Raw genomic sequence first — 16642 nt, forward strand, 5'->3', positions numbered from 1 at the left:
GCCATGCATAATTTTTAAAATGAGTCTTAAGAAGATACTAACGTGAGGAATTTGCCATGCCGTACTTAAAAATAAATACACTTAAGAGTCTAGACAAGCTGTCTCTGCGGGTGATGGAGCATAAGTAAATTATACACCTCATGATTCGACCATATTGTGACGAGTCTTTGTTTACACCCTAGGAATTATAACTTGGCATAGCAGTGAACTAATGCTGTATTAACACAGCTGTCATTAAACTGACTGATAAATTTTGTGTGACATATCAATGTACAGTAGATATATAAAGATAAGACACAAATCTGTGTACTGGCAGTGCTGTCTCCTAGGAGGACTTTTATTAGGTTAACTCTACAAAGGAAAAGTCTTAGGTTAAAATATGTAAATGTTAATACATTTTTAAAAGAATGTGTTGCAGGCCGCGATGGGCACGTAATCATGGCTCACCTTCTTTGTAGGGTGAGGTCAACAGGAAGGAGGAGTGATAGATTTCTTATTAGTTACAGTACAAATTATAGTGCAAAATCTATGCCTGCTTTCAATTTCTATATACAAGGCTGAGGGCACTCCATATGTCTGTGGTGCACAAGGAAGAAAAGTCCCATGTGTAGAAAGTAGAAGACAAAGCACTCACCAAATCAGATGCCTTTAGTACTTTACTGCAAAATCACAACTAAAGATGCAGAAACATTGAATGTAGGATACGTTTCAGCAGATGTCTAGAAGTTTTCTGTCATTCGAACAGCCCAGGATGCACCAGATTTATTAAGAGGCATATATTTTAAGCAAATGCAATGCCATTCTTAGTAAATACCTCCCAATGGCTTCAAATAAAGCAATATGTTAAGTTTTAGTCCTCAGCCGTCCCTACTGTACATTGACAATGAAAAGGCCTAAGTTAAGCAGGAAAAAACCAAGCTCTGAGCCATGGATGGTTCCCTAATTCCTTGTAGAGTTTGTATGGAATAACCTGTGAATGCTTGGCTTGTAATACCATTTTAAGGCTATGTTCCCACTTCGGGAACATATCAGGGGACTGCGGCTTTCTTGTTAAATCCTGATCTTTATTAGTGGCCGTCTATTTAGTGGGACGGCTGCGTTCCCCCAATATATTCCCAAATGGGACCATAGTCTAAAGGGGTTATCCGGATTAAGCAAAATATGTCCACTGTTTGCAAAAGACATCCAAAAATAATTGTCATGTTCATTATTTTGACGTCCACGCAGACAACCTTCGTATTTAATTTTGTGCGTTGGACGTCCGTCATCCAATTGTTTTCACCTTATTGCAGCAAAACGGACATATTTTTAAATGGAAAAAGCGGCCGCCTTTTCCCCTTTTTTTTTTTTTGGACGTGTGAACATAGCCTTTGTCAGAAATTTATATAAATTGTAGTGATGATCTTGTAAAAAAATAGATTTTAATTTGTGGCACCTAGCTAACCACAGTCCAAATTTATTAAGAGGTTTTGTTACAATAGATTTGATACTTCATCTAGCATCATTTACATAAAGATGATTTTTGTAGTAAATCCCCCCCCCCCCCGTGCAGTCTAACAACAGTGTTTACTGCTCTAAAATAATAATAATAATAATAATAATAATAATAATAATAATAATAATAATAATAATAAAACACTTTTACAGTCCGAGGCTGGGTTCACACTAAGTTTTTTTCATCCGTTTTTTTTTCATCCATTTTTGCAAAAACTGTTGAAAAAATGGATCCGTTTGTGTGCATCTGTTTTGATCCATTTTTCCATTGACTTCCATTATAACAAAAAGGTTCAAAATGCATCTTTTTTTTACGTTCATAAAAACGTTTATCACCGATGTACAAGGACCACTATAGGGCATATAAAATATAGCTTTTAATAATTTATTAAAAACACAGTCCATATACAACATAAACAGACAGACTATCGTGTACTATATATACAGTGTACTTTCCTCATGGGCACCAATAAATGGGGGAAATAGCCAAATGGCATACAACCAGAGATGCTGGTATAATGCAATGAGAAGATAGTAGGGAGAAGGGGGGGGGGGAGGGGTGATGGTGCACCCTACTCTAGACCCAGATACCCTCTTTCCCTGTCTTTTGGGGTGCCCACCTCCTTAACAGGGTGGCCCCAACCACGATGACAGTCCCTCTCCTGTTGCAGGTGCCCAGGAGAAAATAACAAACGAAGAGACAGAAGACAGAAAAGTGTGCAAAAAAGTGACAACTCAAACCACCTACAACACAATAAAATGCAGCAGTAGGATATACGCTTGTGACTATTAGGAGTACGTATTGGGTAAACCGCACTCGTTCCGACGCGTTTCTGCCGTCTGGTTCTCAGACGGGTTCATCAGGGAACAACTCTAGCACTCCCTGCATTGTAACTGCTGTAAAGATCTCCTCTCAACGAAATGGACCTCTTATGATACACCAATACATAATATAACAAACTCGTGATACATACGGCAGCAGGAAATACAAGTAGCCAGCCCACCAGATGTCAGTTATACTAATCCCTAAAACAATATAACAGGTATGGAGTAAAAAGCCCAATGTATATGGATACAGATATACCAGAGTATTAGATATAGATGAGGTTACTTAGCTGGAGCTTGCTGGGTCAGAAGGTGGTAGTGGTCTGATCACTGTGTCTCAAGAGAGTCCATGATCCCCCCACGATGAGAGGGAGATGTTATTTTCTCCTGGGCACCTGCAACAGGAGACGGACTGTCATCGTGGTTGGGGCCACCCTGTTAAGGAGGTGGGCACCCCAAAAGGCAGGGAAAGAGGGTATCTGGGTCTAGAGTAGGGTGCACCATCACCCCCCCCCCCCTTCTCCCTACTATCTTCTCATTGCATTATACCAGCATCTCTGGTTGTATGCCATTTGGCTATATGTTTCCCCCCATTTATTGGTGCCCATGAGGAAAGTACACTGTATATATAGTACACGATAGGGTGTCTATGTCTGTTTATGTTGTATATGGACAGTGTTTTTATTAAATTATTAAAAGTTATATTTTATATGCCCTATAGTGGTCCTTGTACGTCAGTGATAAACAATAATTACGTTTCGACCACTGGGTCTGACAGTTATTGTTGGGAGGCAGTGCCCTGATTTCCGCCATTTTGGATTTTTGGGTTCATAAAAACGTAGCTGACCTCCTTTTTTTATATTGGAAGTCAATGGAAATATGGATGAAAATGGATGCACAAAAATGCATCAGTTTTTCCATCCATGATGGATTAAAAAACATAGGGTGAACCCAACCTAACCACATAAAAGAAAATGAAAGAAACAGGTTTGCATAGGATCGATAAAAAAAATTGGTTGTGGAAGTACATTTATTTCTATTCGGGGCATTTGTATCAGGTGATGTGTAAGTGGAGGATGTTGGCACATTTCTTCTCAATAACATCAGTAGCTTTCTGGTTATATCAAGAAAATAACATAAGTTATAGATAGATAAACCTGCATAAAACTGCCAGCTTGCACACTACTACAAGAAATGAATAATCTTTTCATTAGGGCTAAAGTTGACTACTTCTCCCTGCCCTGTCACTTTCCTACTTAGAAACTAGCTGCACCCGTATTACAATAACCCAGGTTTATCTGTCAGGGTTCATTACCTGGCATTCTATGACATATGTCTTAAGCAAAGATTGTTTGCATCATTCAGGTTAGTGACGACGGTAAGCGGCTATCAGAGAACGCATAGAGCATCTATATGCACGCACAGTTTCAATTAGCCAAAGGAACATTGTTTTTCATGACAGAGATGACTTATGCAGAATCAGCTCAGTTTACATACACAGCTTGCCTATACCTGTATACATGCTGTAAGACTACAGTGGCTCAGTGTATGCATGTCCATTACTTGCCAATATCAGCCCTGAAAGGCTAGCTGTTGAGTCTAAAAGTCGTAATTATGGAGAATGTGTGGGAAGCATGAGCTATATTTTGCTGTTTCTGTTGAAATTTAACGGGGCGGCCCAATCCTGCCCTCCCACTACCACCCATAACAACATTTCATTGAAAATAAGCATAGTCTTCTACAGTGCTGTGTTTCTTCATAGTAGCCTTATTTTCCCGATTCCTAGTAATTTCTTATATTTAAAGTCCTAGAATACTTGCATTACAATTTAAAGTAACTGTTCAGAGAAAATGGTTTTCTTTATATATACCATATGGCAGACTTTTTAGTATGCTTTTTTTCCTCTATTTAACTTTAATATCATTGTTCCAACTAAAACTAATAATAAAATAAAGTATTAATAAAAATAGATCTAAATATTTTCTATTAATAACAATGGAAATATTATAGCAGCCTTTTTTTCAGCATGTTCAAAAGGGTCAGAAAAAATGGGGATACTTTTGTTTCCCATGACTAGTGAGGGTGTGAAATGAATAAACATGGTTCATCACTAGTCAATGCTCCTTCCTGTTTCCTGTAATATGCTGGCTACACAAGAAGTGCCCGTACATTCTTTGGGCAGACAACGGAATCCGCCTGTGCCTGTGCACTGCATATGACACGGGCAAAATGCAGTGTGAACAACAGAGTAGAAAATTCTTTAAACACAATGGGACATTGCTTTGTTTTTATTTTACGGGAGGAATTTCAAGCGGAAATTAAGAGCGGATTCATCTTCAATTCCTTGCCTATTACTCAGTGTGGACTTACCCTAAGGATATGTGCACACTGAGGAATACGTGAAGAATAGGCAAAGAATTAAAGAGAAATCACTCTTATTTCAGCTTGAAATTCCTCCTGTAAAATATGAACAGAGCAATGTCCTTTTGTGTTCAATAAAGATGAGCGAATACGATTTAATCGTGTAGGTATTCGATCGACTATTGCGATATTCTAAAGATTTGAATTCAATCGTGTAGTGTGATGAATACGCGGGAAACATTCGAAAGCCCTCCCATCGCAGTTGGCGCTTTTTTTAATCCAATGACCATGCAGGGAGGCCATGAGGGACCCTGAGAGTACGCACGCAGCGCAAAAAACAGCGTCTACCCTCATTGGATAGCTGAACCACATGACCTTGAATCTTAAATACTTGACTTCCGCCTCTCGACCGCAGATGAGCTTTTAACCTAGCCAGGGAGAGATCTTGCAGCAGGAAGAGATAGGTTTTAGTACCGTATTGGTAAGGCAGGATTACTACAGAACTCAAAAGTCCTTTTCAGGGCTAAGATCAAGCAAAAAAGTCATCTCTGAATCAAAAGCTCTTCTCAGTGCTAAGAAATAGATGATATAACAGCAGCATCAGCATCAGCAGGTGTATTCATTCCAGTACCCTGTGTGTACAAGTGACTTATAGTGTCCCTGTTTAACACCACTAAGGGCATGTTATACATATTGTTCCAGTAGCCCACTAAGGGCACTTGATATATACTGTTTCAGTAGCCCAGTAAAAGGCACGCCATACAAACTGTTCCAGTAACATTCGTACAACATTATGCGCAATACGCGGGAATAACATGACGCTCTGCGGAGACACATTGGAATCATGTATGTAACACTGCACAAGAAATACGAACAAAATGTGTGAACATTGCCATAAATGTTCGTAAAGCGTTCGCAAATATTTTTCCTTCGCAACTGCATAAGCTACATGACTGATAAAATATATGAGGGAACTATAAGTCTAAGAAACTCTTATAGGTCATAAGGCCAGATTCGGCCGATTATCACCCCGTGGAATAGAGAGAACGATCAATCAATGATCGTGTCATCGGCTGATCGTTCATTTAGGTTCAAACCTAAAATCATCAGTCGCCACCCGCGCATCACTATGTGGAATAGCGGGCGCGGAGGGCGACCGACGATTTCACAAACATCATACATTACCTGTCCAGGCGCAAGTCTTCTCCTTCTCCCGGTCCCGTGCGGCAGCATCAGCTTTGGAGCGGCCTGTCTGAGCTGACAGAGCATTCAGCCAATCACTGGCCAGGACCGCCGCGGCCAGTGATTGGCTGAGCGTTCTGTCCATTCAGTCAGGCCGCTCTGAAGCTGATGCTGCGTTGGACCGGGAGAAGGAGAAGACTTGCACCTGGACAGGTAATGTATGAAACAAGGGCTGCAAGGACATCGGTAATGATGTCCCTGCAGCCCTCGCTAATGATTGTCGGGCTGTGGAATAGGCCCAGTAAACGAGCGCCGATCTAGCAGATCAGCGCTCGTTTACATAGTTGATCGGGCCCTGCTCGGCCCGTGGAATAGGACCCTTACTGCAGAGGCATAGCTAGCCTTTCCTGTCCCAAAGATTCAGTTTGGTGCTAAACACTCCACTCTTCACCCATCCTCCTTGGTGTTAAAGTATATTATGTACTGTGCCTCCTTAACTCAATACATTGTGTCCCCCTAAATTTAGTATAATGCACTGCATCCACCCTTAATACACGGTGCCCTCCAATGAGATATAATGCACTGAAAGGTATAAAGAACTGTGCCCCCTTAATGCAATGCTCCCTCTGATAGGATCTAATAAGAAAGGGAATAGTGTATTATATCTTATTAAGGGGGAGGAGGAGATCATGCATTATAATACACAATGCCCACTCCTTGCTTAATGAGATATCATTAAAGATGAGAAAATTTACAGTAATGAAGTAGTGATGCGCTTCATTGTCGTTATCTGGGTGCTGGGAAAAGCTGTATCCAGTCCTGGGAGCTGTATCCAGCCCTGAATGGTAACTAAATACTAAGTGTGAACATAGCCTTAAAATTGTAGCTAAAATATTTTCCAGGGTTTTTCGTTTGTTAACTATCATGCTGGAAACATTTGAAAACACAGGGTTAACTAAAGAGGATGGTGCCTTTTGGGGTCACTTAGGGCAAAAAGTGAATCTCTCTATACATTGCATCATCTTGGCACTGATGTGATAGCTGCACATGGTACAGTACACAACATGTTCCACTAAATTAAAAGTTTAATTAAAAGCAATTAAGCTGAAAACGCCGGAATATGAGGTAATATAATGAAACATTTTTGCATGCAATTTTGCAGTCTGGAATAGTTTGACTATTTGCATTTTTGCTCATTGTTCAAGGACCTGGCTCGACCTGGCTGTACAGTAATAAAGGTAAAATGCTCAGAGAGAGAAATTCATAGAATATTTGATGTCTGATATGGGGAGGGGGTGGGGGGGTGGTTAGAGTGACAGTGGAGGCTCCATTGAGTAAATTAGTATGCCAAAATAGTTTCAAAATATAGATAAACAGTACTACTGAATATTTTGGAATAAAAGTAATGATTCGGTAGTAAGGATAACCGATTCCCCTTAATGAGTATTATAGGATTATTTTATGGCTCCATGTGAAAAGTGGTCATATTGATTATAGGCAATAGTGTGATAAATATAGATATTATAGATCGTAAATTGAAAAGAAAAAAAATCTCCAAAAATTCTTCAAATATATGTTTAACCCCCTCAAGGACCCATGACATACCAGTATGGCATGGGAGACTATCACTTAAGGACCCATGCGGTACTGGTACGCCAGTGGGTCCGGCGGCGCAATGAAGTGAGTTTAGTTACTGATCTAGTGTAAGGCTATGTTCACACTATGTAAGTTCCACGGAAATCACGGCCGTTGTTTCAACGGCTGTGATTTCAACAGAACTTACGTAGTCCTGCAGGCTGAAGAGATAGTATACACTCTGGCCGGGATCCCTAGCGGCACAATAGAAAACTAACTATAAATTTTCTGTGGCCGCTATTCAGTGAATAGTGGCCACAGAAAACCCTGTCAGTTCACACAATAGAGCGAGCGGCCGGAGCTGTGCTGTGGGGAGATGCGGGCGTCTGCATCAGAACTCTGCGGCCCTAAAGATCATCCGGCTGGTACTTCAGTACCGTTCCGGATGATCTTTTCTGAGAACGGCCGTTCTGTGACTGGGCCGGTCTTATACTGTGTATGAACATGGGGTCCTAGTCCTAGACTTCAATTTAAAAAAAATATATACCATAGCCCCTCCCCGATAAATGTTTAAATAACCCCCTTTCTTAGTTTATAAATAAAACATATAAAAATAAATAAACAAACAAACGTATTATATACCATAGCTTGAGTATTTGTCGATCGATCAAAAAAAAACCAATATTGTTCCTGCAGGGTGAACGGCGTAAACAAAAAAGCAGTAAAAAACGCCAGGATTGCTGATATTTTATTACATTTTATAAAAAAATAATAAAAGGTGATCAATACATCCGATCTACACAAATTTGGTACTAATTAAAAACTAGAGATCATGGCGCAAAAAATAATGTCCCATATAGCCCTGTAGGTAAATAAAATAAAATCGTTATGGGAGTTACAATAGAGCCATTGTAATCACACCTATTTGCAAAAATATTTTTTTACTGTAAAAAAAAACAGTAAAACATTATAAAAGCTATATAAACTGCACACCACAGTATTCAAACTGACCTATAAGTAATGTTATCATGTCGGTTTTAACATGCATTTCGTAAATACGGAACCCATAAAAAATTTGCGAAATTGTATTTTTTACCCAATTTCACCCATAAGTGATATTTTGGGGGCTTCATCATTAACTTTATGGTAGATTCAAAGGTGCCATTACAAAGTACACCTGTCTCTGAAAAAAATAAGCCCTTACATGGCCCTGTAGGTGGAAGGCTCTTAAAAGGCGAGGAGAAAAAAATGAAAACACAAAACAGGAAAATGGTGCAGTCCTTAAGGCCATTTCGGGCTCCATCCTTAAGGGGTTAACATAATACCTTAAGTTAAACAATAGGTCAGTTTCTAATTACTTAATCCCATTCATTCTGCAGCCTAACTAATTCACTCCTCTCTTGCTCGTTTCTTTTTCCCCTCTTCCAATCTCTTCACTAGCTACCTGTTGCCCAACAAATTTAGTTTAACTTGTTTGTCATTAAAGGGGTACTCCGTAGACAATTTTTTTTTTAATACACTGTATTCTAAGGCCATGTTCCCACATTGTATGATACCAGCTGTTCTGTGACCCAGCCAGGTCACGGAACGGCCGGTGTCAGAAAAGATCATCCCATCCGGTACTGCTGTACCAGCCGGGTGATCTTTACTGCAGCTGAATTCAGATGTGGCAATATACACTACGGTTGGGATTCCATAGAAGGCAGCACTACGTAAGTTCCATTACTACACAACTTACGTAGTGGGAACATGGCCTAATACATAAAATTATTTTATTTTAAAATATAACTTTAAGAAATAAAGAGATTTTTTAATTTACATATTTACTTCTTTTTACTTCCATTTAGACATATGGGTTTATAATGGGTTTATATATCAGGGAATTGTTAAGTGGGTGTGAACTTTGTTTTAATAATGGAAGTAATTATTAGGTAATAGGCATGATTATACAGTCAGCGGAATGTATTAGATATATATATATATCCTTCATTTTAAAGCGTTCCCATCCCCCAACTGTATCATTATGCCCGTCCGCTTCCATTATAAAATTAGGGTTATGCTCATCCATAACTTCCCTGCAATGTCAGACTATGAACCTAATGGGAAGGCCTATCTAGAATCTGTAAAATGTTTGTTATCAGGATATTTTATTTCTTTTCCCTCTTTACGCCTTCATTTAATCAACAGCTGACCTGCTAGGCTTTTCACATCTCCTTCATGTTGTCCCCACCCCATCTGTCATCTTGGTTATGGATACAGACCAGTGTGATGTTAGTGCTCTTGCCTGTATCCAGTTGCAAGCCTGGTTTCCATTGAATAGGGGCTCCTCTATCTTGAGGCCCTGTTACACGGAACGTTTATCAGCCGAATTCGGCCTAATACTGCACTTATATAGCTGAATGATTCTCATGGAGAATTTGTATTTCCCTATATAGTTTTGCTAGATATTTACCAGCCGCCTATAGGCTGTGACATATACTGTACTTGTGGACAAAGATTCTTTGGCTACAGGTTATTAGCGATTCATTACATTCTCAACACTCTCAAGAGCTATTAACGTTCAGCAGCCTGCTTCATAAAGGGTTAATACCAGACTATTTCTGCAGTGACATTGTAAGTGCTGGGCAGGTCAGGACAACCAGTGTGTGACATATCACAAGGGGACTACAATTCCTGGTTCCATCCTGGCTGGCTCCATAGCCCCTCAGGCATGTCACCTTATCTTACTATTGTGAACTGATATTTCTCCCTTGTCCAACATGGCATAGTCCTACTGTCAAACAAGCAATATTATGGGAATACATATACATCCAGTGGTAAGATGAATAAATGGAAAGACAATTTTTCTAAAAGAGTGGTAAATATACCAAACATCTGCCTCTATTCATCAGCAATATTCGATATATGGGGTATATTCTATATATGGAAGATGAAAAAATACATCTAACCCAATCATCATACATTAGAAATGATAGATTATGTAGCTCTAAAGTCATTGGCATTTTTAGAGTCTTTTAACAATATTTAATTTTCTAGTATACAGTATGTGTATTATATTATACTTATTTTCTTACTTTATAAGTGGTCAAATTATCAGACTCTGCAGTATATTTAATGGCACTACGTCTATTGTAATAAAGGGTTGTCTGAATTATTTTTAAAAACTATTATTTCTAAATTGGTAAATGTACAAAAGGGAAGGGGGCAGTGTTTAGAAACCATGTGACTCTCCAAAACTACAACTCCAATCATGTACTGCTAGCAGGACATTATGGGAGTTGTATTTTGGCAACAGCACAGGAGTCACTTGTTGGGAAACAAACTGTGATTTGTAGGACGCAGCACATGATGGGAGTTGTAGTTTGATTACAACTTAAGAGTCACTTGTTGGAAAACAGTGATTTGGGGGACAGTTTATTAGTGCAGTGTTCTCTAACCTGTGACTTTTCAGTTGCTTAAAAACTACAACTCCCACCACGCATAGCTAGCTGGGCATAATGAGAGTTATAGTTTGGCAACAGCTGAAAAGCCACTTAATGGGAGGACAGTTTATTCAGTCCAGTGATCTCCAAAAAGTGACTCTCCAGTTGCTGCAAAACTACAACATCCATTATCCAACTACAGAATAAGGCATAAAGAAAGGACATAACTTTAGGGGCACAAAGAGGGTCCTGTTACTGTTGGGAGCTTGTATAGAAGAAGGGAAAGATGTTTGTCTGGCACAGGTGGGGTACACAGGGGGGACCTACTGTTTTACTGTTGTCTCTTGATTTGCTCAACAAAGGGGCCCGCTGAGGCTCTGTCGCCAAAGGGCTCACAAAACCTTGGAGCTGGCCCTGGCATCAATAATTATGTACAGTACCCTACCAGCCAAAATTGCAGTTAATAGCACTTTCTCTCTTTCTTTTACCATTAGCAATGGCTCTTGTTAGGGATGCCCACCCTCCTAAATACTCTGTCCTGACAGTTGAAAAAACAAGAGAGCTCTAGGTCTTTCAAAAAAAAAAAAAAAAATATATATATATGTACACAAAATTGTTGGTGTCCTTTGGTTAAAAAAAAGGAAATCTCACAATGGTCACTGAAATAACTAGAAACTGACAAAAGTAATAATACAGTTGTTTAAGGCCATGTTCACACTTTGTAAGACACTGGCCGTTCCGTGACCCGGCCGAACAGCCCGGTGTCTGAGAAGATCATCCCAGCCGGTACTGCAGGATGATCTTCACTGCAGTTGAATTCGGATGCGGGCACATCCGTGCACGCCCATATCTGAATTTGCGCATTCGTGCACACCCGTTTCTGAATTCGGCCGCAGCTGCACACTCCATTGAATATGGAGTATATGTGTATACACTCCAGCCGGGATTCCCTTAGCCTGCAGCACAATGTAAGTAAAGGATTAATCACGGCCGTGTTTCAAATAGGCAACAACGGCCGTGATCAATAATTTACTTACGTTTTGTGAACATAGCCCTAGGCTTTGTTTCCACTACATACCAATTAGAGCAAGAAGAGGGCATTGTTATAAAACAACGGTCAGAATTAATGTTCATGATTATTAATCCTGGCCGCTGTTTTGCAACAACGGCCTTGGTTTAGCGGGAAACAATGGCCGTTCACTAAAGAAGGTGAACAAACGCGTACCATCAATTATATATATATATATACACACACAACTTTCCTGGGTTAAAAAGTAGTCTTATACACAGGAAAATTATATATATATATATATATATATATATATATATATATATATATATATATTAAGGATGGTCCGAACCTGCCAAGGTTCAGGTTCGTATGAACCCGAACGCTCGGCATCAGATTCCCGCTGTCTGGCCTCTCCGTGCAGCGGGTGGATACAGCGCGAGGACCGCCTGGAAAACTGGGATACAGCCTATGGCTATGGCTGTATCCCAGTTTTCCAGGCGGTCCTCCCGCTGTATCCACCTGCTGCAGGGAGCGGGCAGACAGCGGGAATCATTGCCGAGAGTTCGGGTTCATACGAACTCGAACCTCGGCAGGTTCGGACCATCCCTAATATATATCACCATCGTTCCTCATAACAAATCAGTACATATGTAGAGTAGTCGATTGGCTTTGACAACTTGAACATAAATTATAGGTTTTTATAGGACTACATATCTTACATCCCCCTTAGGCAACTGATTCCTAACAAAACTAGTATGATAGCCACACAAATTCTATGACTAACTCTAAAGTAACCTTTAACATATGGCACTCAACACCATTGACATCTACCTGCCTATCCACCCCACCTACTATCCCCCACGTCAGAGACCTTCTAACAACTATCAATAGCCTTTAGAAAGTCTTATTTTCCACAACTCTTAGAAATACCTCAAGGCCTGTACAGAATTTATTGCCAGAAAATTTAGTTGTAACATCTGAACGCCTTAACACCATACTTGAATTCTATATCTTTTGATAAGAATATGCCATCATTACATGACTACACCAAGGACCTTGAAACAGAAACTTCCCCTGGATTATTTGTAAAACTCATTCTTCAAACTAAACTCCCCCCTAGGCTCCTATATTTTCTATAAACAACTTCTCTCCATGTCTACGAAGGATTGTAAAGATCCCTCTTTTATCTCTAGGAAAAGAAACTTTAAAAAACCTTTTCCTCTACAGCTCTCACCTCCATCCTCACTGTCCCAAAACTAGTTTTTCAGTGTATTCGTTTAGAGGAAAATGGTTTTAAAGGTTCTAACTAGATAGTAAACTACCTCATCCAAAAATTGATGGAAACTATTCAAATATCTGCTGGAAATTCAAAAATGATACCAGGAATCACTTTCATACAGTATATGGTTACTGTGTCTCCTCCTTCAACCTCATACAGTTGTACTACCAAAACCCTCCTTAGAACCTGCCTAGCTGCTGCCAGACAGCTTTTAGCTCATTCCTGGAAAACCGCTAACATACCTTCTACCCAATATTGGACTGCCAAAATACTCCAACAAAATACTCCAAGGAGTAGAGCAAATTGTCTACTGGGAACATAGATCCCATCAAAGATTCCTGAAAATATGGATGCCATGGGTGATATACAACAAATTTAACCAGGATAACAACTTATGACCCGGCTCCTCTGTCTTTGAACTTCCCTCGGTTCATTCTCTTACACATCCACATACTACCAACCTTAACACTGAGCTGACACCGACACTACTCATATGACCATTTCCGTTTTTGTTGTTCCTACTTTGTATTTAGTTAGTTCCTACTTTTTATTGTATACACACACCTAAGCATCAACATTGGAACACTACAGGTGCCTTTACACAGAGAGATGTATCTGACAGAGTTCTGAAGCCAAAGCCAGTAACAGACTATAAAGAGAGAACAGGTCGTAAAGGAAAGAGACTTCTCCTCTTTTCAAATCCATACCTGGCTTTGGCTCCAAAAATCTGTCAGATAAATCTGTCTGTGTAAAGGCACCCTAAGACTACCTGTAAGGTAGGTAATTGAGAAGGTAGCAGGTATTTGTAAGATATGCAAATAACCTTTAAAATACCTACTGTAGCTCCAATCTCCGTCCTGTTGGAGGGGCTTAAATGGTATAAAAGTCAGATCGAATGCAACTTTTGTCAAGCACATGAAATTTCAAAAATTGGATCAAGTCAGTACAGTATCACTGTACAATGCATTTGTTCTTTGACACGTCTGTTATTGCTACAAAGAGGAACAGAATACTTGAAATGAGAGGCCTTAGTTTATCACTGTCAATTTTCTACTCAAGTAGCATTTGTGTGTCCCAGTAGTCGGTAGACCAACAACAAACTGGACTGACAGGAAGAGGTCGACTGAGGTGAGCCTCATGGATAGATCAACAGATTAGAGTGATGTGAAGTGTTCTGTACTGCAAGTAAAATTGGACATCACATACCAAGCCTAGGGCATCCAACAGTGTGTACACAAACCATATGAAGGTGCTTGCATGACAACTAGGAATAGTGCATCCATGCCTTATATTTGGTAAAAAAAAAGCTTTCATAAAATAGTGTACTGGAGGTGGACCTAGGGTCCCTGTGCCCTAGGCGTGCTATGCCCTGCTTCACATTACCTTTGCCACTTTCCATTATGTCCACCGCTTGCTGAAGTCAGCGAGCCCTTTATATTTCTGCACTGGAGCTACATATTGGCTCAGGCACAGTGAGTCATAGGACTTGCTGTGGCTTCAAAGCCTTCACCTGCCTGCACCGATAAGGAGAAAAGCATCTTCAGGTCAATATATCTAAGGAGGCTCGATGACATCAGCAGAGGCATAGGCATAAATGGAAGTGGAAAGATGTTGGGATTAGGTGAAGAAAATTGTAATGGGCCAAAGGCATGGATGCACTATTTCTAGGTATCGCCAAAAGGATGGAGAAAGAAAGGGTCCTTCTGCGCAGGTTATTATTCACACACACTTTATTGGTACTAATTTGTAAGGACCAATAAAGTGTGTGTGAATAATGGCCTGCGTAGAAGGACCCTTTCTCCATCTTTTTGGCTATTTTTCCCGGACCCTCGAGTAGTGTGTGCTGTCAGTGGGCTAAGTGTGTAAGTGGGCTAATGAGAAATTTGCGCTCATAACCTCAGTGACATCATGAGGTTTATGTGTATTTCTGCGTATGGCCCTCATACTTTATATTAAATAAAAGGAGATGTTTTAAATATTTTGTTTCCATCTTCTGCATACCATTGACATTGATAGTAATTTCCGAATACTCTTGACTTTTCTTTCTTTCTTGGTGTTGCACTTTCAATGTTAAGGAGTGTATTATACATTGAATAATCAGTACTTCTTTTTTGTTGCTTATATCATAGAAAATCTGATACCTTCTAGGTACGGCAATGTATCTAGAATTGAATGAATGCAAAACTATATACTCCAGATACTGCTTAATGACATACACAGAAAGCAGTAGTAGAAGTATTTAAACTATGTGTGTCTAGAAGGTGGAATTTGTAGCGATGATATAATTAACTTAATACAATGGATTAATGTTACAGACGCCATATATATTACATTCATTACTTAGTATAAACAGATCTCAACAATTCACAAAGGCTAAAAGAGTCTGTCTTTCCCGTGACACTATTGCTCAGTCCAAACACAATGATTGTGTGTATGAGACCACAAAGTAACACTGTGTGCAGCCCATATAGATCACACTAGAGATTTGTGGCCATCCTGTGATTTATTGGGCCACTACTGGGAAAGAAAGAATGCTATGATAGATAGATTATTTAATGCACAGGTTAGCACTAATATGTCTAGGCAAGAAAACAAGCTTGTGTACCTAGCTCAAACATTTGAAGGGGGAGGTTAAGGAATCCTGAGTGAAGGGTGTAAGGATTACTCTGTCCTGGGGCACTGCAGACATCGTCTGAGGCAGGGAGCAGCAGAAGAAAGGAAACATTGTGACCCAGCTCCAACACCTCTTGTGTATACAGACGGAAGTGCTTGGCCTGCAGAGGGACACAGTGAGAGAACAAGGGTTACAATATATAAACACCAGCGACAAGCGACAATCAAGTCAACAGGTAAAAATAACACTCCACAAAGGCTCATTACAAAGTAAGCAGTGGAATGAGTGTGCCCTGAATCACAAAGCTGTCCTCCTCCACCTGATGGATGTTTTACCTGAACAGGATCACAATTCCATAGCATCTCCTCATAAATAATCATTCTTTACATGCAGAACAATCTAGATAGCAACACCTCATACAGTAGTCAGCTGAGCAGAACTGACTTTATTCTACTTGTTCTGCATCCATATGCTGCTTGCAGCTGCTGCCAGTGGCGAAATTGAAACTTTTCTAGCACGCAGGCAGAAATATACTAAACAAGCGCTACTGCCTTAGGCTGGGTTCACACTGCGTTTTTTGCCATGTTTTTTGCAAAAAAAGGATGAAAAAAACTGATGCATTTGTGTGCATCCGTTTTGATCCGTTTTTCCATTGACTTCCATTGCAAAAAAAAAAAAAAAAAAACGGATCAAAACGGATCCGTTTTTTTTTGACGGACACAAAAACGTAGACACTACTGACACTACTTTTGTGTCCGTTAAAAAAAAGGATCTGTTTTGATCCGTTTTTTTTTTTTTACAATTAAAGTCAATGGAAAAACGGAAGCACACAAATGCATCCGTTTTTTTCATCCGTTTTTAACCCTTTTTTTGTGTGC

General features: G+C 39.8%; 1 protein-coding gene across 1 annotated transcript in view; it reads right to left on the minus strand.

The window, feature by feature from the left end:
- The window catches only part of ANKFN1 (ankyrin repeat and fibronectin type III domain containing 1), a 288330-nt gene that overhangs the window by 66314 nt on the left and 205374 nt on the right, over positions 1-16642 (minus strand). The window contains exon 14 of the mRNA XM_069953139.1: positions 15756-15924. Coding sequence (XP_069809240.1) covers positions 15756-15924 — 169 coding nt within the window. The remainder of the gene's footprint in view (positions 1-15755; positions 15925-16642) is intronic.

Source organism: Dendropsophus ebraccatus, chromosome 14 (assembly GCF_027789765.1).
Source record: "Dendropsophus ebraccatus isolate aDenEbr1 chromosome 14, aDenEbr1.pat, whole genome shotgun sequence".
Lineage (NCBI taxonomy): Eukaryota > Metazoa > Chordata > Amphibia > Anura > Hylidae > Dendropsophus > Dendropsophus ebraccatus.